This window comes from Chaetodon trifascialis, chromosome 9 (genome assembly GCF_039877785.1).
Source record: "Chaetodon trifascialis isolate fChaTrf1 chromosome 9, fChaTrf1.hap1, whole genome shotgun sequence".
Classification (NCBI taxonomy): domain Eukaryota; kingdom Metazoa; phylum Chordata; class Actinopteri; order Chaetodontiformes; family Chaetodontidae; genus Chaetodon; species Chaetodon trifascialis.
In genome coordinates, this window is record NC_092064.1 from 25,439,915 (window position 1) to 25,463,997 (window position 24,083).

At 41.0% G+C, this 24,083-nt stretch overlaps 2 protein-coding genes across 2 annotated transcripts in view; one reads left to right on the forward strand and one right to left on the reverse strand.

Moving 5' to 3' along the window:
* Positions 1-296: 296 nt before the first annotated feature.
* rcbtb2 (regulator of chromosome condensation (RCC1) and BTB (POZ) domain containing protein 2) lies at positions 297-10,436 on the reverse strand. Its single transcript, XM_070970956.1, has 12 exons — positions 10,191-10,436; positions 8,627-8,761; positions 7,558-7,708; positions 7,013-7,179; positions 6,765-6,923; positions 6,197-6,304; positions 5,960-6,102; positions 4,343-4,533; positions 3,622-3,748; positions 2,190-2,329; positions 1,946-2,076; positions 297-1,814 (listed from the first exon to the last, which is right to left on the reverse strand). Exons 2-12 carry the CDS (start codon positions 8,750-8,752, stop codon positions 1,674-1,676), a joined length of 1,584 nt encoding a protein of 527 aa, XP_070827057.1. The 5' UTR covers positions 8,753-8,761; positions 10,191-10,436; the 3' UTR covers positions 297-1,673.
* A 1,673-nt stretch (positions 10,437-12,109) lies between these two features.
* fndc3a (fibronectin type III domain containing 3A) overlaps positions 12,110-24,083 on the forward strand; it is a 43,138-nt gene continuing 31,164 nt past the window's right edge. The window contains exons 1-2 of the mRNA XM_070969970.1: positions 12,110-12,573; positions 15,396-15,539. Coding sequence (XP_070826071.1) covers positions 15,429-15,539 — 111 coding nt within the window. The 5' untranslated portion in view covers positions 12,110-12,573; positions 15,396-15,428. The remainder of the gene's footprint in view (positions 12,574-15,395; positions 15,540-24,083) is intronic.

Sequence of the window (24,083 nt, forward strand, 5' to 3'; positions counted from 1 at the left end):
CAGGCATGAGGTGTGAAAACCTCAGCTTGTATCACTTAGATTTCAGAACGCATGAGGAGGCGAACACATTCAAGTGCAACACACTGCCCCCCGATGGCTTCAAACTGCAGCTGGCCAGAAGTCTATCACAGTATTTGTGTTTGTAGCTCGAAGCTAGCTGCTCATCTGCCCAAACGTGGTGTTGTATGAGCTGAATAGTTTCTTCAGTATTTCACATTGCGTATACATGTATGTCAAAGCTTTTAAAGATGCCATAACAAACCACAAACCACAGCAATAACACAAACATCAAACGATGTAGTTATTCATTTTAATACATTTAAATAATCAAATGTTACCATCAGTGCCACTCTCAGCAGCTTACAGCATTTTCCATAGAAAATGAGAACACAGGCATTTTAGTAATTATCAAAATGTTCCAAAAATACAATAATTGGCTTGTTAAAGTAAAAGCATTTTGTTACACTCTATGTAGACAGATTTAGGAATTTAATGTGGAATTAGCTGGTAACTACATTTAAAGACCTTGTGGTCCTATTTGAGACGTGGGCTGTATTCAACACGGTCAGTTGGCAATTACACTAAGCCAGCACTACTTCATTACTGCAAGGTGCTACCAGGGGAGAGATATAAAGAACCACTTGTAAAAATAACCACAAGTTTGCTGCAAACATAATAAAAAAAACAACCAAAGTTTTGTAAACATACCAGATTGCAATGAAACACAACTGTAAAATCATTTGCACATACAGCGTAACATCACTGACAGGCTGCACAGGGATCAATATGCTTGGGTAAGTCAGACGCTGTTTGCAGCTGCACAGAGAGTGTTAGTCCGACCACAAGTAAAAATGTAGCAGGTCCAGTTTGCTGATGGTGGCCAAAGTAGCTGTCTACAGCAAAACAGTACAAACGTTAGTCAATACAATAGAGAGTGGCAAAAATTAACACAAACTTATACAAGAGAACAGATATTCTCTTTGATCAGACACAAATTATAACTGAAAAAAGGTGTCATATATAAGCTGCAGTTTTTCCAAAACAGAAGAAGCTTTTTCCTCATTGAATACTACTTCTCAATCCAGACAGTTTGAGAATCAAGGCTTCAGAGAAAAGCAGCACATCGTGAAAGCTCGATTCATGGCTCATCAGGCTTTGCTGGTCGCTTCCTCTCACTGCTGATCAGACATAACGTGCCACAGTAAAACACTGTATATGACACTGCCCGTAACTAACTGGTAACAGGAAGTGTGTTTAAACATAGTTACTGTGAGGCAACCGCCTGCAGCTCATACACTTGTTGACTAGCTTGAACAAACAAATCAGACACCAAATTTGCATACTGCCAGTAACACAGAGAGGACAGATAGGCGCCGCTGTGGCACATCTTTCTATTCTGCCTCTGCACTGTCTGCTTGTGACTGAGTGGTGTAACCTAATATTTACGCTCCAAGCAACCACTGTGTTTGGTCTAGGCTTAAGGGAGTAACAGAAGCATCAGTTAGACGGTGGAACCTTAAACCGTTTGCTTCTCCAGTGTTACCATCGCCAGCGACAAGGCTTTGAAGTACTGATCAGCCTGGTGCTTATTTTGGTCTAGGGTCAACTCTCAGGACCTTGGTGAGCTTAAACCTCATCGTGTTGACTTCATCATCGCTACAGAGGCACTCCAGTCAGTTTTTGAAGGCCCCGTAGCGGCTGGCTTTACTAATGAAGTTCTTGAGCAGGTCATGGTCCATGTCTGCAAAGGCCTGGGTCTGCGTGACAGCTGTTAGGTGGTTGACGCAAAACTTGAAGCAGAACTCCTCCAGGTCCTAAAAATGAAGAGGGCTGTCTGGTCAGTGCTGAGGAGTACAACTGACTAGCTACTGCTACTAGTAGCAACTAGCTACTAGAAGGCCCCCACCATCATGGAGTCTGACTGTGTTAGGGGCTATAAGCTTACCCGCGCCTCATACTTGACAGCAGCTGAGAGCAGAGTGATGGCGTTCTCCTCAGAAATGCCTCTCTTGATTGTTTCCTGGCATAACCTCTTCAGCCTCGTCTCTCGGTAGAACGTGGCCAAGTCTAGCAACCCTGCACACACAAGAGCAGAACACAGATGAGGGTGTTTCGGACGTACTTCAATATTTTCTAGTGTCTAGTGTTCATTAAGGGTGTAAAGGACTGTAGGCCATGTCTAGGCTTACCAATAGCATCCTCTGGTGGCAGGTTAATAGTGTCTGTGTAGAGGTACTCCAGAAAGGCTCTGTACACCAGGTATGAAAACTGGTGGACTTCTATGGCGTCCTCATCTGTTTCATTCAGCAATGCACGGAAATGCTCACACCTGGAGAGGGAAGAAAAGGAGCAGACTACTCACGTGCATCCCACCACTACATACGTTGATAACTTTGAACAAGTATACAGAAACATCTTTGGGTCTTTTTTTAAGACACTGAAATTGTTACTGTTAACTGTGTCAAAGTGAATATTAAAAGTATTAATATATTATTATGATTAACTTACATCTTATTGCCATAACAGACTTCCTGAGGCAAAGCAGAGGCACTTTTAACCAACTATAGCCCACTCTATTTTTCCATATTCGTACCTTATGGTCCTCTGCATTATAAATACTGATTACCATTTTCTGCTTAACTGCTCATCTCCAGTGGCCCCAAACATTACCTCTCTATCATTTCTTCTTAGCACACGGTTGAACAAACAAGCTGTCGTTCTCTAACGTATCATCTGCACGTGATCTTGCCAAAGCAGGCGCTTTGCACGGTTGTATATTTGTGTGACAAGTGCATTAAGGCTGACTGCGCAGACAGTCTGGCTCCTTCCTCCTGACAGTGCAGAAGAGCAAGGGACTGCAATGCAGATACTCTGTGTCCAAGAGTGGTTATAAAAAGAAAAGCGGAAAACAATAGGTCTGTCTTTGCTTCCCCATGACATTAACAGGAAAGACGAGGAAACACTGACTCACAGATGGAGTTTAAATATAGGCAGCACAGCATTCCATAGGTAATGAGTTGACTTCATTATCATAGAGAGACGGCTCTGTGTGCTTGCTGTCGTGATGGCTCCATAATTAACAAAATGATTTGGACATTTGTTTCTGTTCCTCTAAAAATCCCAGTGTGGTAAACCAAGTGTATTCATGGCTCATCAAGCTCATCTGAATGTGAAAAATACACTCATGTGACTAAAATGAAAGTCAGTATGGAGAAGCAGGCTGCTCTGCTGAGGAAGAAAGGAAAATCATCTCTTAAAAAAAAAAGTTTGAAGATGTATTTATGTTTACAATGCAAAGTCACTACGCAGACTCCATAAAATCTCAACAGAAGCAAATCTAAAATAGAAATAAAACAACTTATACTCCATCCTAACATCAAAATGTTGCAGGGTGAGTGGCAACCCGCTCTACTCTGCCTTTGATTGGCTACTACTCATTGCCTTTGTTGGATGGGTTAGTCAGGTTTAGGCAGGAGGAGTGAAATTGGTTAGAGCTTAGGTAAGAATATCAGGGTAGGCCAATCAGAGGCAGAGTGAGGGAGGCCGTGGCTTCACTATCCTAGGAAAAAACTATCCTAGGGTGAAGCTGATTCATGACACGACAGGAAATGTGCTCCGTACCTGATTTTCAGCAGGGCTTTGTGAACATGGATACACTTCCCATCAACCAAGAACTTAAGGTCTGAAATCTCTGGGCTGTCAAACTCCTTCTTCAAAGACTGGGCAACAGTCAGGTAGTCATCGCCATCTGGCAAAAATCAAGGAAAGAAAGTTTTCTTTTTGGTTACTGTGAAATGGCAGCCTGTCTTTAAAAAGACACAGCATGTCTATGCACAGGGTAAGCAAATGCATTGTTTTATCACCGTCCATATATGAAAATCAAAAATGATGCATGTAAGACTCTCTCTACCAGACTTTGTAAAAAGGAAATTCAAGGGAATCACAGATTTAACTGGAGTCACTGTTTGTTCATCCAACACTACAGTTGAACACGTAACAGACTGAAACAGATCACACTCCAGACGCTTGTTAGTTTCACAGATTTTTCAGACGGATGTCATTAACTTTACAAAACGGAGAGTAAATCTCAAAATGAAGATCTCAAACTGACATGTTTATGCTCCTCAGTCTCAGTTGACTTCCATGAGATAAATTAGCACACATATGACGGTTTGATGTGGACAGGAAACAGAGTATCCTGTTTATTTCTCAGACCACTTCCAGGAATTTTCACCTATGACAAACATGTGGCCGCTGCACTGGGCAGTTGAATCTGAGTAAATGGGACAATATTAAATGTCATGAAAAACGGTAAATCTTTACATTCCTCTATGACTCTTACCTACTGAGAGGAGGTGCCACGTGACTGCTGGAGTGGCAAAGCAAGCAAACACGTCGTCTGTGCTGCTGAAATGGGTGAGGTGGGGGCTGGCAACGGCCTGACCTCGACACTGACCCCACATCAGAACCTGCCCGCTCTGCGTCTTGGCCGCTGACGTGTGGCTGGTGTGACATGCAGCCACCTCCACCATCCTGGTGACAGAAACAGAACTCAAACCTTAAGGTGCTGCAATATGCAGCCTTCTTGTGCAGACTGTATGTTGAAATAAGTCAAATGTGGCTGAGAGGCAAAGGAGGCATTCTATCACAGACAAATAAAAGCAGATTTCGACAGTGAGCAATGCTTCTTTCATAATACTCTGACTCTAGAGTCAGACGTCGCTCAGCACATACAGTGACATGTAAAATCTGGGCATCCCTGATCAAAAATTCTGGTACTATGAACAGATAAGAGAGTAGAAGATGGCTTGTCTCCAATATTCATGAAGTTAAAGATGAAACATCCTCTTCCGCATTTTAAGATTAGTGTATTATTCTTGTTTTGTATAATTTTAGTGGGAACAAAAGGAAAAGAGCGCCAGACAAAAGTGTGGCCACACCAAGAGATTTGAGCTCTGAGATAACTTTTACCAAGGTCTCTCACCTTAATTAGCATGTTGGGGCTATGATTGATCACAATCATTGTTACGAAAGGTCAGGTGATAATTTCAAAGCTTAGAAATACTGTGACCCCTCAGACCTCCTCTGACCTGTTCTGCACAAATATGACCTGTGTGAAAAAGTCATCAGAAGAACCTTTTCCAGTTAAACAGAACTTTTTGGCTGCAGTGAGCAATGCAATGTTCGGAGGAAAAAGGTGCAGAATTTCATGAAAAGGACACCTCTCCATCTGTTCAGCACAGGGGTGGATCGATCATGCTTTGGGCTTGTGTTGCAGCCAGCGGCACAGGGAACATTTCACTGGCAGAGGGAAGAATAGATTCAATCAAATACCAGCAAACATCACACCGTCTGTAAAAAGGCTGACGATACAAAGAGGATGGCTTCTACAACAGGATAATGATCCGAAACACACCTCAAACCCCACAATGGACTACCTCTAGAGACATGAGCTGAAGACTTAGGCATGGTCCTCACAGTCCCCCGACCTAAACATCACCGAAAATCTGTGGACAGACCTCAAAAGAGCAGTGCGTGCAAGATGGCCCAAGAATCTGAGAGCTAGAAGCCTTTGGCAGGAAGAATGGACAAAAATCCACCAAAACAAGAACTGAAAGACATTTAACGAGCTACAAAAAGCATTTACAAGCACCCCATGTGTTACTAAGTACTGGCCATGCAGGGGGCCCAGACAAAAGCTTCAGGCCCTTTTCCTTTTATGTTATTTTAAATGTGTAAAAGATGGAAATACAAAAGTAATCTTGCTGAAACTGTTGAAGAAATGTGTCATCTTTAACTTCATGACTTTTGGAAATGAGATCATCTTTTACTCTTCTCTTACAAACAGACTGAAAAACATGAATCTGTCAGGATCTTGTCACGCGACCTTCAGCGACCCGCTGTGGTGGCAGAGAGGTGTCGCTGCTAATTGAGGCAGAGGTAAAAATAAAGTACTAACCTCTCCTTGTCTGTGTTTATTAGAGTGGGGAGAGCTTGGTTACTCTTATTGCCCGTTCCCAACTGCCCATACGAGTTGGCTCCCCAGGCGTAAACAAACCCCTCATCTGTAAGGGCCAACGTATGTGCATATCCGCAGGCAACCTGTTCAATTCAAGGAGGAGACTAATTAAGCATTGACTCAAATGAATCATGAAAAACGGAGCTTTATGAGATTCATCTCTCTGTAAGCTCTTACCTGGACGATGTTGACACCTTGGAGAGCGGCGATCCTGCACGGGGTCTGCTGGTTTCCATTGTTGCCCAGACCCAGCTGCCCATTGCAATTGTAGCCCCAACCATAGATCTGCAAACAGGGGACACATTTGGATGTTGCAAATGCTACATCAGGGCATTAGTGAGGGATGCTTTTCTTCAGGGCTAATTGTGTTCACGCCTACATTAGCTTTTATTTGCATATTTTAAACAGGGTAAAAATCTAACATTGCAGGAAACTCATTGACTGCAAACTGTGATGAACACTCTCTTCTTCGAGGAGAAAACACAGGGAAGCATGGGGAAGTTAAATTAGGGTAAAAATTAGTTTTAAAAGATCTGAAGAATCTGTCTACTTCTAAAGAACAAGCAAAAACATAAAATGAATAGCTATGGCTCTAATGCAGAAACTGCCTCTTTCATGAACATTTTATGCTCAGGTGTGACAGACATTTGCAGCAGTCAATGCTGCTGAGCGCCGAAAAGCTGACCTACTGATAGCACTGATTCATGCTCATAATACACATCTGCAGATTGATGTGACCCATTACCTCTCCATTGTCCAGTACAGCCATGGAGCAGAGCTGACCACAGGCTATGTTAACCACCACTTTGTTCTGCAGGCAGCTGCTGACCCGGCGTGGTGTCGGCTGGTTGGCAGTAGACCCAGAACCTACTTGGCCTGAGTTGTTGTAACCCCACGCGTACACCTGAACACAGAGATAGATGTTCACTGTCTCAGTAAACAGAGATTAAGCAGAAAGAAACTAAAGAAAGGGCAGAAGTGATTATAGCTTACCTCCCCATCAGTTGTGAGGGCAATAGTGTGATGGGAGCCACAGGCCACCTCTGTCACTCTCTTGTTGAGGAGGTTGGTGGACACGAGGGCAGGGGTCAGTCCGTGGTTGGTGGTCCCATTGCCCAGCTGGCTGTAGCCATTGTGTCCCCAGGCAAAAACCTCTCCATCTACAAAGCACCCAGCAAACAGTGGTTAATATTTAATTAATAGATAAGAAGCAGTCAACTTCACATTCAGTGTTTCCAGATGCTGTTAAGATTTTGAGTAAAACAAACCATAACTTGAAATCTGACTCTCTGAACTATAATTTTGTGTTAATTTGTTTTTAAGAAGGTAATTTTTGATAGCGTATTGGTAGCAATGACATCATTATGGTTTGCATGTACAACTGCTCTAATCATCACATTCTGTTTTATTCATGTTTTACAGTGTCCCAACTTTTCTGGGGTTGGCGTCGTATCAGCTTGCTATTTGTGATGTCATTCCTATTCCTCCTGAGGAAATTTCCCCTCAGGGACAAACAGAAGTTTTGTGAACTGGATTACCTGCAGTAGCGATAACCACATGCGGTCCTGTTCCATAGCTTAGGGACACAATCTTCTTTCCGCACAAGACATCAATCCTGCGCGGCTCAATCGTGCTTTGAAGGTCTCCGAGCCCCAAACAGCCGCTGCAGTTGGTACCCAGAGCAAAAACCTGCAGAGACCAAACATCCCTCAAATGGTACTGATAGTAATAAACGCTACAGTCTGATGTTTACAGATAAATACAGACACATCAGCAAACACAAACTACTGGGTGAGACGACATACTGAGAAGAAATAAATAATATCAGCACTTCATTATGAGGACTTTAATTATGATTTTAAATAATGGAAAAGTCATTTCTTAGTGTCCAGTAATGAATTCTGAATAATGAAATTTTCATTATTGCTAATTCATATTTTTTTATTCACTGTATAGATTCTCTAAAATATCAGAAAATAGGGAAAATTTTCTTTTCCAACTTCGCAATGCCAAGAAGGTTCTGACAATCAATTTTATGTCAGTTGACTAAATGATTAATGAATTAATCATTTGAGCACTGTTCAAGCCCAAATAAAACTACACTTGCAACCAAAATGTAGTTTTTTATGAGATTACATATTGAGAAATACCTCTAGATCTGATTTCCCAGAATGTGTGTGAGCTGTATGGACTAACTATGCACGGGGGAAAGGTGGAACATAATGTACCCAAACATTTTAAGTGAAATCCACCAACGTATTTTTTACAGCTCAAACGACTGCTCCAAAACATAAACTGTTTGGGCCACAGGGACAAACACACAAGCAAGGGCTGCAAGATGAAGCATGCTCGACACCTTTCAACAGGATAAAAATGGAGCTTGCTTGGGTATTAGCTAAAGATAGCCTCATTCTATCTGCTTATCCCTGTGCCTGGAACTGCACCCTGTGTCAGCCGGAGAGTGAGAGGCCTGCAGCATGTTTATATCCACCTCTAAATACAAAATAATCAAACCTATATTGTGAAAGGAGACTCTGTCAAGTCTCGCAACACATCTTAATGTAAATGAGGGGATTAAAGCACCGTTGCTTAAAGCCTAAGTGTTACCTCATCGTTAACTGTGACATAGAGGGCTTCATTTGCAGCACTGCCAAAGACACAAGCCTGCCGGATAAGCCGTAGTTCCTCAGGAGGAAGGAGTGCAAACACTGGCCACTTCCCCACGTCCAGCATACTACTCAGCTGTGAAATGAGGAGAAAAAGCTGTTTAACAGATGTGAACATGACTCATACGGACATTTATTTCAAAGTATATATAGTGTAGAGAAGCTGGAAATGGAAAAGGGCTTCATGGAAAGATGAGAATCAAAAAGTCTTCTTCTAACGTGTTCCCTTACCAAAGCATTGTTGGGAATGTCTCAAAGAAATAATAAAGTGGAGTGAAATGCTGAGTCATAGTCAAGCAGGAACGTGGTGAAATTGTTTTTAATTAAAGTCACTACTGCTCCAATTAATAAAATCTAGACTGCATACAAACTGCTGTTGTTATTGTTGTTGTTGTTGTTGTTGTTGTTGTTGTTGTTGTTGTTAGTACAGTGATTAGGAAATAGAGAATGGCAAAAATCAGACCAAAAGAAGGCCAAACGTGACTGCAGGGTGAATATGACAAGAGGAAACACTCTGTAAATGGACATTAAGAATTGTCCGGTCTGTACCAACAGATGCATAAAGTAAAAAACAGGGAAGATAAATTATCCAACAAGCTTTTCAATGTCTCAAGAGCGCCCAACTCAGACAGCAACTGGGCTCTGAGCCCAGTTTTGCAGACAGATTATGTTTGTTGAGTTACGTAAACCCGTGTTTACTGACAGAATGATCACCTCTGCATGTGTCTTTATGCGATCATATCTAAATCCTGATTAAATATTTCCATTAAAACGGCCGAACCATTTGTCAAGGATGCACTCTTCCTACCAACTTGCATCATCATGTTCACAGGCTGGTGTTAACAGTCCACATACACTGATTAGAAATGGATTTCATGGGCTGTGTATTTAATAGAGATTAAATATCATCTTGAGTCTTTTTCCAAAATCAGTGCTAATGAAACCTACGTGTCTCCTTAGGTAAGAGTGCCCTTGTGCAAACGCATATTAGACTAGGTAAAAAAAAAAAAAAGGCATTTAGAGGGAATAGCATATTTAACATGGCTGAAATTATGAAGCAATCTCCAGCTGAATAAGCACCAGGCGCGCAAAACTCGACTCTGTAATACAACCAGAACTTTAAAGTGTCAAAACGCTCTGTAATGGCCTTTTTAATAAGATACTATAACATGTGGCAACACCTGATTGTGTCTCTTTATATGACCCAAGACCTTATGAACGCCACCCTCTGTAACCACACACAGCTGTAATGTTGTGTCCAGCACTTCAAATCAACAAATGCCAAAGAGGACACAAGTAAACAACGCTAAACTAACTAGTTGTGCTGCGTTCTAAGACTTGCAGCCTGGGTTTACAAGCTAGCGGCATCAATTCTGCTAATGTAGTATGTAGCATCAGCGGCTGCGTAACGATCAAACTATCAAACAAAAAAACTATTACACTAGTTAGCGTGAGGGGTGTTGTTGCTTCAGGAAGCTTCTGATGGTTTAAACTACTGACGTTACCTTGCTGTTGTTCTAGCTAGTGTTTCGTCCGCGATGTCGTTTTCTGATAAATGAACACCGAAAATTGAAAAAAATGTCAGCCAACATATTTGGCGAATCAAGTTGCTGATGCAGTCATCTTGGCAGTGTGGTGCGGGTCTTGTTTCATATCAGACGCTGTGGTTGCACCTTGATGTAGTTAGCTTTGATCGCTACACCACCGACTGAGAAAAACACACCACCTTACTTCCTGTAGTTAGGTGGTGCGTTCATGGAACGTCGGAGCTGGGAACATCGCATGTTTATTATTGCCAAAAAATACCCAGGGCTTTCCAACAGGAGTGATTACCATTATCTAACTATTAGCTATAGACTTTGTGTTTTGTGAGGTTGTTCTCAGCATCAAAGTGCTTAATACATGGATGGTTTTTATCATTATTATTAAAAGCAATTTGATAATATATCATTGTTGATTTTTAATATTAAAAATGACAATAGACTTTAGAATCCATGACAAATAGTAATTAGTATTTCCATTTGTAAAGTCACATTAATGTTTGACTGATTTTAGGAAGAAATGGAAGCAACATTGTTTCCAGGCCTGACTTTAAAACATTTTGGGTAATGAGTTGGAGAAATGGTGTACAGCTTATTTCATTTTTATATGTACTTGTATTGATTCTAGCATCATAACACTTATATATGTTCTGTCTATATATCATCACATGCATTAAATATAGGTTCATTCATGACAACTTCTCTATATTTTCATGACTATTTTTTATCTTTAAATGACTCTGTGTATTGTCCCCTATACCATCCTCTTTTGCTTCATGAAGTCAATTTGTTTTTTGGTTTTGTTTATACTGCTAAATACTGTATTACACATCTGTATAATGACTGTTTATCAGAAACATCAAACACCTAACTCTACTCACCAGAAACTGCAAGGAAAACAGAAAAAGTAAATGCTGTGAGGGATAATAAGACACATAGGCCTATATCAAGGCTTGGTCTCAAGCTGTCATCTGGAAAATGAGCGTTGTTTACGTTTTGAACAGTTTTGTGGAAGAAAACTTCTTTTCACTTTAACTTCTTCTGCAGAAACAGCACAGTACGCCTTTATAAGGTCCAGCAGGTGGAGCCACGGGTATCTCAGTCTTAGTGCATGTCAGTGCATGACACATTGCACTTGATTATGCCAAAGCTTTACAAACCCTCATTTGACATGCACATATTTTATTTTAAGATAAAATCATATGGGTTGGTAAGTCTAAAATGTGAAGAATTTATTCATTTTCAAATACATACATTTCCATTTGCATGGGCACCTTTGGATGGACAAATTGCAGCTCAATACATTCTAAACTTATTAGGCTAAGATAAAACCAGGTGATTGACATACGTTATTTTAAAGCAACACATTATAAAACTGTCCATTAAGCTAATGTTGAACATTGATTTTTGATTTGTTTATTTCAAAATTATTTATAGGCATGCCTTCTTATTATTCCAGTAGGGGAATTACAGATTACATATTTACAAATAAAAATGAATGAACAATATCAATGGCACCCTTTAAAGACGAGAAAATACTGTTAAGGTGGACCGGAAACTTCCAGAAAGAAGCCGGTCCCTGTATCGCGTTGTCTGAGGATATCTGCAGCACGGCACGGCGAGACTGGGCCTTGCAGGATCACATACGTGAAGCAAATGTGGTGTTCTCAGTTTCAGCTCACAGACATGATTCTCGACTGACTTGGTGGACAAACCGATCACAGACACGTCAACCTTAAAGTCTTCCTTAAAACGATGAAAACGTAGGTAGACGTATAAAGTTAATTTTAATTGCACTCTACGTACCACGTCCATGATCCTAACACAATACAAACAATGTGACAATATTATGTTCATCTTAGCTATCTTGGAATTTGGGATTCGTCATGATTTGCTGTAATACGCATGCGCACAGAGCCCTGTAAGCGATGGCGAAATTCCTGACTTTTATGCGAGGAGCAGGGTTGGATGGAAAGTTATCTCGATAAAATTGGCAGTTAGGCTAACATTATCGATACTTGGCATCGTCACTGTTGCTCGCTTGTTACTTCGGTCTGTTTTAGGTGTCGCCAGTGCGAGCGATCGTCGTTCATATAGCGAGTAAAGCACATCTTCATCTTGCTAACTATTAGCTAGGTAGCATTAGGAAGCTAAAGCTAGCATGTCACATTTTGCCGTGTCTTGTGTTTATCTAGGTAGCTAGCAAGTTATCCCTCTTAGGTGTAGCAGAAAGTAGCTAGTCATCCGAGCTTGCTGACGTTCAACATTTCGGGGAGAGCTGCATAAGAATCATCACTGTGCATCGGCGTGTCAGACTAACGTCACTGCTGCTGTGTCGACTGACTGAGTGAGTAACGTAAGCTGCGCTATTGGTAATAACTCACTTGTGTTGCTGTCTAACGTTACCGTGAATTTACGGTGTCTCTCACGGGAACTTGAAATAAAATCTAAAGTTGTCGTGTGTTAACTATCTGATTGCAATGTTATGTTGCAGTCGGATAAAGAACAGCTAAAACGTTACGCCAAACACACCTGTAGCTAGAATAAACAATTGTCTTGGCTGCGAGGTAGCTAGCCATGTTAACATAACGTTAGCTACGTCAAATAAGGAGCATTTCCTCTGAACACTAACTGAGTGACAAGTTAAATATAACCGAGTTCGTGTCTTTAGTTATTAGACCTGGCAAGAATACAGTTAATGGAGCCATAGGGTTAGATAAGTGGCTGACGCTAAAGCTAAGTGAAATTACGGTAGGTGCATTAAAGGGGTAACCAGCTGTTACACCGTGTTGAGGCTAGTTGCCATAGACATCTTAAAACCTGGATACATTTTAATCGTCATTAGAAACTGACCAAGCGAGTAAATTTTCCAAATCATTGTGTTACATGTGAAGACTTATTTTTCCTTCCTCATTATCATAATTTTGTCTTCGTCTAAGTTATTTCTTAACAATGGGGGACAAACAAGCTATTATTCTAGCTGTTCAGGGTGTTTTCCCCGTTTCACCACAACTGTAACTGAGAAACAGCTGTTATGTCCGTGTGGACTGATTTCTCAGCCGCAGTCAAATATGATGTACAGTCAGGGCAGCAACAGATGTGACCACAATTTCGATATAGAAGTAACGTTATCTGTGCTGAAACAGGAAAGGCTATGTATACTGTAGGCTTTAATACAATGCTCCCAATGGGAGTTCAACAAAAGGATAAACTGGATATTCTTGCTGCTTTTTAGTAGGAGGCAATAGTGATTTCTGATGATTTATCAGCACCTCATATAATGGCATCTCCTTTTAACGAAAGCATAGGAGCAAAGAGGGGAAGACACCCACACAATGGGTTCATATTGTAGCACAGGTGAAATGGCGCACATGCAACTTTCACAGGTAACTCAAAGTATGTCATAACTGGAGATAACAAAACACTTGGTGATGTCATATTTGGAAAATGTATAAATAGCTCTCAGGTCCTCATTTCCTGTGTGACAATAGAATGCCACTTGTGGTTAGTTGTAAAGAAGAGGAGTGCCTGTGATCAGGGATCCCTCCTTTGTTGCTTCTCCTTTCCCTGACTCTCAGGTAGCTGTTGTTAGTGTGTTTCTGATAGATAATGTCAGATTTGATCATGGATTTACTTGAAGTCATCTTATGTTGTGGAGTGATATGTGATTGTAATGTAAGTGATTGCAGTGATTGACTTGGAGGCCTAATGAAGGAGCCTGCCGTCATCTAAGCCTGCCGGGGATTCCAGGCTAATGTTGGTCCTCTGCTGTAGCAGTAGTTCCCTTAAAGCCAGTTCATTGACCGTCGCACTGTAAACTGACTTTGTTGTTTAAGCTTAAGGACGGGAGGGGCTAAAGCGGACGGATAAGCCAGATCACTGTGAGGTTTAGGAGCGCATGCGTGGGATTGTAATTAGGTTCAAGGACACATGTTACATTTCTCCCATAGTGTTCTGTTGTTTCTGACAGAGTTTTTTCTAGGTCATGTAATCTTTTCACAAGTGTTTTTTCCACAAGTGGTCAGTCCTCAGTGCGGCCCATTGGCTTTTTAGTCTTAGTTCATTGCAGTCTTATCTGTGTCTTCCTTGAATTCCCTCACAGGAGTTGACTTGAAATGGGTTTATGTGTAATCCTTCTTGGTTGATTTGCGTTCTTTGATTGCTTGAATTTAACGGACAGTATATGCCTTCATGATCAGCTTTTGGATGTTTGTGTTTGTTTCTTATGTGAAGGATGTGAGAACACATTTTACAGCAGTTGGTACTTGCACCTCATGAGGTCTCTTTTCAGTCTTTACAATCGTGATGTGATTTATTGTTGTTAATACAGTAGCTTAGTTTACTTTATCTCAACACTTGAGAGACACAGAGAGAGCACATTTGGATCACATCACAGTAAACTGATAAACTCTCACTAATAGACTGCTTCAGGTAAACTTCTTTTTGGGTGATATGATGAATGATTTTATCATTTTTCATATGGACTGTTCAAATTCAAACAGGATTAATCAACATCACAGACTCCCATAATGACACAACTGGGAGTTTCCGATTGCTTTTACCTACATTGCATGCTTTTATTCTATTAAAGAAAACTCCGCTTGTGGATGACTGGTAGTGGAAAATAATTGACATGTTTGAAAATTAATGATGATGTTTGTCACATTTCCACTCAGTGCCATTCAGCGTGTCACTATGTTTTTAATTGGAAGCAGTTGTGCATTTTGAGGTTATTTGCCTCCTGCCTGATGTCTTGTATACTAGTGAAGGCAGAATATTAAATCACTAAATATGGACCTTTATGTCATCATAAAATGAGAGGGATAAAAAATTCCCAACATGGAAGATTGTTAATGGGTCTTACTGCCCAACAGTCATATCCAAATAATGTTTGCATAATCTTTTTGTGTTCTTGCAGCAACTCTCAACATTGTTTTACATATTTCGTAGTGACCAATATGATTCTATCATGGTCTGTTTTACGCACATTTGTGTCTTTTAAAAGGAGTCGCATCCCAATGTTGTAAAATGTATTTGATGATGCTCATACTATAAATGTGGTTTTCAGCACAGGTGCAATGGCTGGTTTGGAGGACTCCAGATTATGATACCACATATTTTCAAGGTGTATTTTGTACATCTCCTCTGATAGCTGTGTTGTTGTTGCAGGAGTACCTCTTCAGTGGTGTGAATGAGGGAGACATGGCAGACCACACCCCACCTCTGGAGTCCGGCCAGCTTCTCAGCCCTGAACTCCCAATCCTGGCCTCACCACCACCCCCAGCCATGGTTAACGGGGAGGGCCCCCAGCAGGTATATGTTGACATCTCTCTCTTTTTTGCCATTAGTCACACTTGCTGAATCACATCCATAATGTCCAAATTGTCTTTTCGCAGTTGTTAAACTGCTGTGTGTCTCACGTAACTGAGCACTGGACTGCTTTTTGAAAGCAAGAATATTCATTCCTTAAAGTACAACAGCGTACAGTATGTTCGTCTTGTGAAACCTGATGTGTTTCATGGCTTGTTTCAGGTGCTAAACAAACTATGCAGGCATGGTTCTTACTCAGATAAGAACTGAAACAACTCAAACGGATTTTCTGCTGTTTCTTCAGCTGCTCATGGAATGTATTTTATAGGCAACAGGTGCTTGTTAGCTGTGAACCACATCTCTCTCAGTTTTGACAGCAGCCTTTGCTGTATGGGTTATGAGGTGATATCTGCACCATCTCTTGCGAGTATCAGAGTGAAATTGAGTGGCCCTGACAAGCCTGGGTGGTTTCCCTGTCATTTTGATGGTCATCAGTTCGATTTGCTTAAGTTTCCATGACTTCCTGGGGGATGGCATGGAACCTTACAGCGATCTCTTTTCTGTCATTTCCTCAGTCTTAGGCAGTTTGTCTAGATAAGGCTTGCTAATATTAGCGCTGCCCTATAAACATGCCTTTCCAGCCATCTTGTCATTTTCCACAGTGGAAAAACCCTCACCTGAATCAGGTTTTGTTCACGTAGAGATCAGATTTTACTGGTTGTGTTGGGCTGTGAGGGTGTTGTTCTCATGGAATTCGGTTACCTTCCCACCTCCCACAAAGGTTACCTGATTATCTGTCCATGTCCCCTGTCAGTGTTTACAGTGTTTTATGAGAGCTAGAGGAATGAAATCCTGCTGATCATTTCTGGCTTACATCATTACCACCCTGCTGCTGACCAATTTGAGACACTGCATGTTTATGATCACTGAAATGTTCTGAAATGTGTTCCTATGAGGAGGAATAACAAGTATCAGATAACACAGAGCAGTTGCTGTGTTTTTTGTGACGTTGTTTTTACATTAGAGGTGTTTGTGTCCCTCTCAGGCAAATCAATACCAAGATACATGGTCTGTAATTAAATACAGAAACAATTAATTGCTATTGAGCTAAGATTTTATATGTATGTTTTTTGTAAAATAAATGTTATTAGGTTTGAATCAGGGTCGATAAAAACAAATATTATCAATGGCAAAATGACAAAAGAATAGTTTTAAGGATCAATTACCAAAATAAATACAAAAGGGAACAGTGGACAGTGATACACCAGACAGCTTTTTGGGTAGTACTCATTGCATTTGTGTTTCCTTGAAATGATGCCAGAACTGGATATTGTGCCGGGGTCAGTATAATCCACCTTGATCAATAATTTTCAACAATGCTGTGTTGTGCATGTCCTGCCAAATAAAATATCTTTTTACTTCAGTGATTGTCTGGGTGTGAGTGTGCAGTTGCTAATGCTAGCATGGTTAGCATGGTTAGTATCGACTTCATTAAAATTGATACTCAAGGCAGCATAAGTTAGAATCTGTAAGGGCTTTAAAGGTTTGTGGAGTACCAAATGTATTTTCAAAGTATTTTATGGTTGTTTCATGTTTTGCATGGTTCTAACTCGGTCAAAGAACTTTGAAACGTCTGTATTGCTTGATCTTTGGTTCTTAATAGATGTGGTCATATCTGTGATTCTTAGATCCGTTTTCCCATAGATCTCAGTTCATCTTTGCACACCTATCTTCACAGTACCTGTGATTTCGATGGTTTAAACCTTTTCATTGCATTACTCCATTAGAAACTGGCGTTAAATACGATGTTTTCTCCTACTAAAAGCAGTTTTTAAGTTTTAGAATTTTTTCTAGTTCACACAGCGAAGGAGATTTGATTTGAATTAGTCAATTAATTTCTTAGTGTCAGAGTCTCGACTCCTGATCCTGATGGAAGAAGAGAAATCCATTTTACACTGTGTGATTTCGAGCTTTTCGAGGGTTGTTATTTGAGTGTTGCTGTGAGTAAGATGTAGCTGATGTGTGTCTGAGGAGGTGTGTAAATATCATGACAGCTGCAGAGTGAGGAGCAGGAACCACTGGAGGGGTCTGGGCCCTGACAGAGAGAGGCAGGACTGTGGTGACAGTGAAGAGGATTCACAGCGATGGCTGACCCCTCCATTTCTGACCTTTAGCTGGAGAAGCTGCAAGGACACCTCATTCTTTGTTCGTGGTTTCTTTATCCTCGTCTTGACTTGGTATTAACGCTCTGCTGGACTGATTACTCTGAGTCAGAGAGGAGGCTGTTGTCTTGAGGTCATTACCTGAGATGATTCCTTTTCAAAGATGACTTTTGCTACAGTATGATTCACTGCTTCCATCCATTTAAGCCCCCCTCCCCTCAAAGTTTTTCCTGCTCTTACAGTTTGGTTTGTAGCTAAATTGGTAACAGATGAATCAGTCTGTTTCTGTCAATGTTTAAGCCGGCTAATGGCTGATGTACTTGCCTGTTATCTGTGCTGATGGGTATGTATATTTTGTTCATTACTCTCTTTCATTAGACCTGCCACTGTTTTCATGTTCTTTGCGCTTGTGTTCTTTTATGTTCTTCCGTTTTGATGGTTTTTAGGTCTGTTTTTGTGACCTGACAGACTCTAAGTGATAAAATCACATTTGAGCAAAATTTGATGCGTCGTTACTAGAAATGGTTCGTTGGCAGTTATTTTCATTCCCTGGTATAACTTCTAGCTGTGCAGTCACTGTCAACCCCTTTCCGAGGAATCATCCAGACTTTTGGGAAATACATATAATTCCGATATCTTTTTAAACAGCATAGCGCTTTTGAGGGAGGGCTTAGAAAAACAGTGGAAGGAGGAGTAGGTATTTTGTTTAGCAGTTGCTTTGAAACTCTTTTCTATACTGACATGTTATTCGAACATCATCAAGTCTTTTTTAAATCCTCTATGACCTGAGCTGAGAGTTTAAAAATCTAAAACCCACTGTTTGCTGTGGTTGTTTTAGAGACCACTCAGCATTTAGTAACTACACAAATTGAACGGGGAGCACACAGACATGAGTGTGTGGTCTCCTCGTGGCTACATGCCATGCATGGGCTAAAGTTACTGTGGGATAGTGAGACCTCACTTGACTCAGCTGTCTTTGGTGCTGGCCTTGTATGCTGTGGAGATGTACAGATACCAGACTCAAATAGCTTGATCAGGTATCGTAACAATTCAGTACATTTGTATATCTATGTACTTCATTGTTACATTATGTTTTACAAAGTTCAGTACTCACTGTGGGCTGAAACCTAAAGCCCAAGTATCAGTATCGGGACTGAAAAATCAGATCAGTACATCCCTAATTGCCAGACTCAAGAAACAGGGCCTTGGACATGTGCCACTTCACAAGTTACCAGAGGGCTTGAGATATTGTGACAGAATTGAAGCCCACCCTGCTTCTCTCCTGGTCAGCCACTGAATCATCTGTGAAAATGGGCATGAGCCCACTATTTGTCAGCGATTGTGAGGAGGTGGACAGTGCATGACTCAGCAGTATTTTGAACACTTCCAAGCCAGTGCGACACAGTTTCCACGTCAGGTTTTTCCGTTATCTCTATGAATGCTTTCAGACAGACAGACACCTTGGAGCTATTTTACTTTGTCTGGTGCTAGCATCTCCACAGAGGCAGCAAGACACTCCTTCACCAATTCTCCTTCTGAATTTATCTGTTTCAGCTTCTTAGCCATGAGGTAACACTGTCTCTGTCAGATTGTGGTCTTGTGAAAGCTGCTTGTTGGGCACCCAAACTCCAAAGAGCTTTAACTGTATCCAAGCGCATTTGTCCTCGCAGCTCATCCAGTTTAGCATGTTTCAAGCTCGTATGGCAGTTGAGATTTCTTCTTTTTCATCACTGCAAGTGCGTCCCCACAGTCTAACTTAGGCACTCTGGCTTGCCTTTGACTTCAACAAAAAAGTAATAATTGTGGACCTTCTCAGCGCTTTATTACTTTTGAGATCATTGTAAGACTAATCATAATAAAAAGCTTTATTTGTGAAGCGCCTTTCATACATGAAATACGGCTTAAAGTGCTTTACAACAAATAAATCATATGTTTCACATAGAAATAGAAATAGAATGGAGAATAAAACACACTTCATGATAACTGAAAACATACAGTTGAAAATAGCATAAAGAGAATGCATAACTAAAGAAAGCATCCAAACATATAATTGATGTCATGTTGCCCAGTTTTACAGGCACTTAAAGCTTAAAGAATGGCTGTGCAAAACAAACCGGGTGTGGATTAAGAGGGGGCAAGTTACTGTGGGCAGAGTGGCTGAGGAAGTCACATTTCTGCAAGTTTGTGTTCTGCTTGTTCAAAAGGTGTTTGATAAATTGATCTCACTGTCGTCCCTTTTGTTGCACTTATGTATGGATAATGAGCATCGTGACTCCAGTAAAGCATATCCTGTTTCGTTCCCTGTGCTGTGGGCTCTGCTTTGAAGCTACGCTGCTGTCCATTGTCTATGCAGGGAGTTCAGCCCTCCCTTTGTACAGACAGGCAACGACACAAGCAGCACAAGTTGCTTTGTGCCCCTCGGTTCCACTCATTATTTTTCCTCTTTTCCAGAGGACATCAACGTGCACGTCCACTGTCTTCATTGCTACCTCAAACAGTGCTTTCCGGAACTGGCCGTGAACTTTGCCCTGCGACTTCATGCTGACAGGCTGTTGATACAGTGTGATGAGCGATTAAAAATATCCACAGCCTATCATTGTGATCGATTTAATATTAACACAATCCCATATCAAGATCGTTTTCATCAAATGTCAACATTTCATTTGATGTGTTATGTCAACATTAAGCGTTATTATTGTACTACATGGCCTCTTACATATTGAATAAATAAATAACAGTCCCAACATTAATTAAGCAGAAAATTAGCAGAATGTTTTGGTAAAATGGCATTTTATGTAATTATAGTCGATATGATAGTACAAAGCAATCAAGCAAACCAATCATTATTGTAAAAGTGTGTTTGCTACACATTCACTTAATTGCTTTTTTGCTCTAAAATGAAAAACATTGTTATCAGAATTTCCTCGTCAGTGTTTAACTGCTAACGCTGTCTGACTGGCAGGGACAAAACAGACGTCTGTAAAACATAGAAATTCAGGAGGAGCACATAAGGCTTCGTCATTAAAAATGCCCGAGATGTGAAATTACCTGGACTTTTCCGAGGGCTGGCTGACTGCCCGACCTCGAAGGACCTTTGCCAGGAAGCCGACCTGGAACCAAGTGCAACTCTGACTGAAGTACAAAGGGCCTCAGCTAAGAAGAGATTCCTCTGGAAGGAGTACACCAAGTACAACACTTCACAAGTCTGGGCGATGCAGTAGAGGAGCCAGATGGAAGGTACTCCTGCGGAGGAAAAAAATGTCACGACAGCATGCCTGGAGTCTGCAGAAATTCATGTGAAATTTTCAGAGGGCATGAGCCAAAAGATGATGTGGTCTGATTGAACAAAATGAATAGCTGAGCTGTAGTGGAGATCTCTGTATCAGGACTACCACAGCCTATCACCTATCTAACACCAGGTCCACAGTGAAGCATGGCAGCATCAGCCTGTGGGATATTCTCTTTGAAGTCGATATTATAGTTTTTAAAGGGAACATAGACCACAGCCAAATGCAGGCAAAGTCACGAGTACAATCCTCTTCATAGTACGACTTCTGCATTTTAGTCGTTATCAACTACTCCCAGAGAGTAGCTGAGTAGGGCTGTCAACAATAATGTTTGATTATTCCTTCATAAAAAAGGAAACCATAAATATCCATTTTTGCACATTATGTCCAGAAAAGAGGGCAAACCAATATGAGAGACATACGTACATTATTTCAGCATAAACATGTCTTTTAAAAGATCCACATACCTACACCTCACAAAATGAACAAATACAGTAATGTCCAATACCGTGTTCTTGAATTATTCACTCATTTCAGCTTGACCTATATTTCATTTTCAGTCAATGACAGTGACATGTGCAGAGTTTCCCCATTTGTGCTTTTTAATTTCAGTGTCCTGGACAACAGGAGGAATTCTTGTCACTTATTATCTGACTATGGACCATATTTCCCATCTTTTTGTGTCCAGGTGACTAGTGGAGACAACCATTTTTGAAGATTTTTCAGCTGCTGGCCAGCAGCCATGAAGCTCACTGCAGTGTAATCCCTCCAGGCGTTTGCGTACCAGCAGTGCACAGTCACTAAAAGTGTTTGATTTTGCCAGTGACAGGCTAAGATTGTTATTCTAAGTGTCTGACAACATTATGGAAAGGATCCCTACAGAGATGGACCTTTTTGTCAAAGAGTAAGATCCATTTTGTTTGACCAGAAACGGCTGTTATGTCACTGCTGCCAAAGCCACCAGACTCCATTCACAGAAACAGTTATTTAATCATCATAAATATAATTCAAAAGTGACAGAATCAGAATAGAACTCAACAAAATCTTCTCGGTTATTCTTTCTCTTTTCCAACAATCAATACTCTTAGTTCTCCAAATTGATAGAGGAGCAATGCGACTGCTTTCTCGCAGGGACTCTTTCCTTCTCTAAATACCTAAAATTCTGTTCATTAACATGGCATAACGTAGAAAATGATTGTTCAGCAAATCTGAGTCTGCTCTGGTGAAGCACTGTTGATTGTAGTCAAGTATTGGGACGCGCAGCCATGTTTGTTTCTGCCTCTTGCTCTTGCTGCACGCCTGCTGAGCCACAAACTGCACAGTGTTAAAATTAGTCTTGACAACTATGACTTGTCAACAACAACTTCCCTAAGTGCCCCCAGCTGCATATCTGCTGCAGATGCATTGCCACTGCTTTATTACTGCCCCATGCTAAAACCCCACATGGTTGACTAGTAGTTTTGATAGTCAATTACTCTGTGAAACGGCTACTTCATGGTAGCATCCTTATTTATTTGGGTGCTGATTTGACATTTAGCAGGTCAGTGATCCCAACCATGCCCCCTGATCAATACCAGATTAGCCGATATTGCTTGACTTCATAATAAATCATGTTTAAAAACAGTTGATTGAAATTTCTACATATTTAGAAAGAAGGGAAGACATGACGAAGTCCAGGTGTACCAAACTAATGTAGACATGTGCTTATCCAGAGTTTCATGTCAGTGGTTGAATAGTTATGGGGAAAAATTAAAATGGCAGATGTCATTCGGTCAGAAATTTGAGTTTTTCGTATTATGTTATTGATATCATTCATTTATGTTCCTGAAACAGATATCGCCATATGAAGTCAACATGGTAACAGAATATGATATACACCAATATTCACTGTACACAAAGCTCTAAGTTATCATGAGTCAGTGGGGGTTGGTGGGTGCTCATGAATCCATAGAAATATGCTGAGACTGAGTGGAAAGACAAAAGTTAATTAAGAGAGTTAATAGAAAGCTGGTAGAAAATACGGTGTGGCTCAGGTTTCAGATAACGCATGCTGATGTCTGACTGTGCGCTTTGATAGCGTTTTGTGGCTCCTGTGATAAAGACATTAGAGGATAACTAATATTTACACGACTTGCTACGACATGAACACCTCTTGGAAAGATTTTTTTTTTATCCCCTTGCCTGTTTCTATCCTGCTGTCCCATCATACAGCGTTTCCAGGGGATCCTGGAGGTGGAGGATCTCCAGATTGCCTTGAATTATCACTGCACACGTAAGCGTATGCCATCAGCTGCAGGGAGACTGCGTTGGTCCCTGCCTCGTTCTGACACTGGCCGGATTTCCCCTGTGTCATTTCGCTACTGTTTCCTGTCCACCAGCTGCTATGTCACATCAGCGCACAGTAAACAATTAAGAGGAACAAATAGTGAGAAACATGAACGCTGAGTCAGTGCTGGCTGAGAAAGAGCTAACAGCCATGAACACACAAAGCAGGCTCATTCTCCTGGTAATAAAACTGCAACCTGCAACGACAGTGTGTGCTAATTGATCCCTGCTGTCTTTGCACAAGGTTACATACAGCACACGGACGTAAATCTTTACTGTGGGAACAAGATATGTTGGTTAAATCCGTGATTTATTTTTGGTTGAGTTTTTGGCACTCTATCTGATTTTCATTGTTGCTGTTCTCTCAATGCATGGTTTCTTCCATTCCATCCAACGCTCTGTTAAAAAGGTCCTCCCTGTTTTGAATGTGACCACAAAACCATTGAAAATTACAGTGCTTAGTCATCCGTGTGAAAAGTAACCTTTGCTGTGCCCTAGCACTGTTTCAGAGCCTGTCTGCTAACAAATGAAGTCACCATACCATTGGTTAGTGATGGCAGCTGCACATTAAAGCTGGAGAAAAGGTTGGAGAAACCTGCAAGAATAAACTAGTATATACTGGAAAAATCCCATCCTCTCCCATCATGCCTCCCTCCAAAACCACTCCCCAAAAACACATGATAACATGAAACATACTCCTTCCTTGCGCTTGCAGAAGGAGTTGAAATGAGAAGGTGGGTGCTTTTAATATTATTAAAATTAAAAGCAACTCT

What these genes read in the sequence shown, in the direction of transcription:
- rcbtb2 (XM_070970956.1), bottom strand. Translation starts at nt 8,752, where the DNA reads ATGCTGGACGTGGGGAAGTGGCCAGTGTTTGCACTCCTTCCTCCTGAG. An exon ending in TGTGGTTATCGCTACTGCAG is followed by an intron (nt 7,180 to 7,557) that starts GTAATCCAGTTC and finishes GGTGCTTTGTAG; the next exon opens with ATGGAGAGGTTTTTGCCTGG. An exon ending in GCCACCAGAGGATGCTATTG is followed by an intron (nt 2,077 to 2,189) that starts GTAAGCCTAGAC and finishes TTGTGTGTGCAG; the next exon opens with GGTTGCTAGACTTGGCCACG.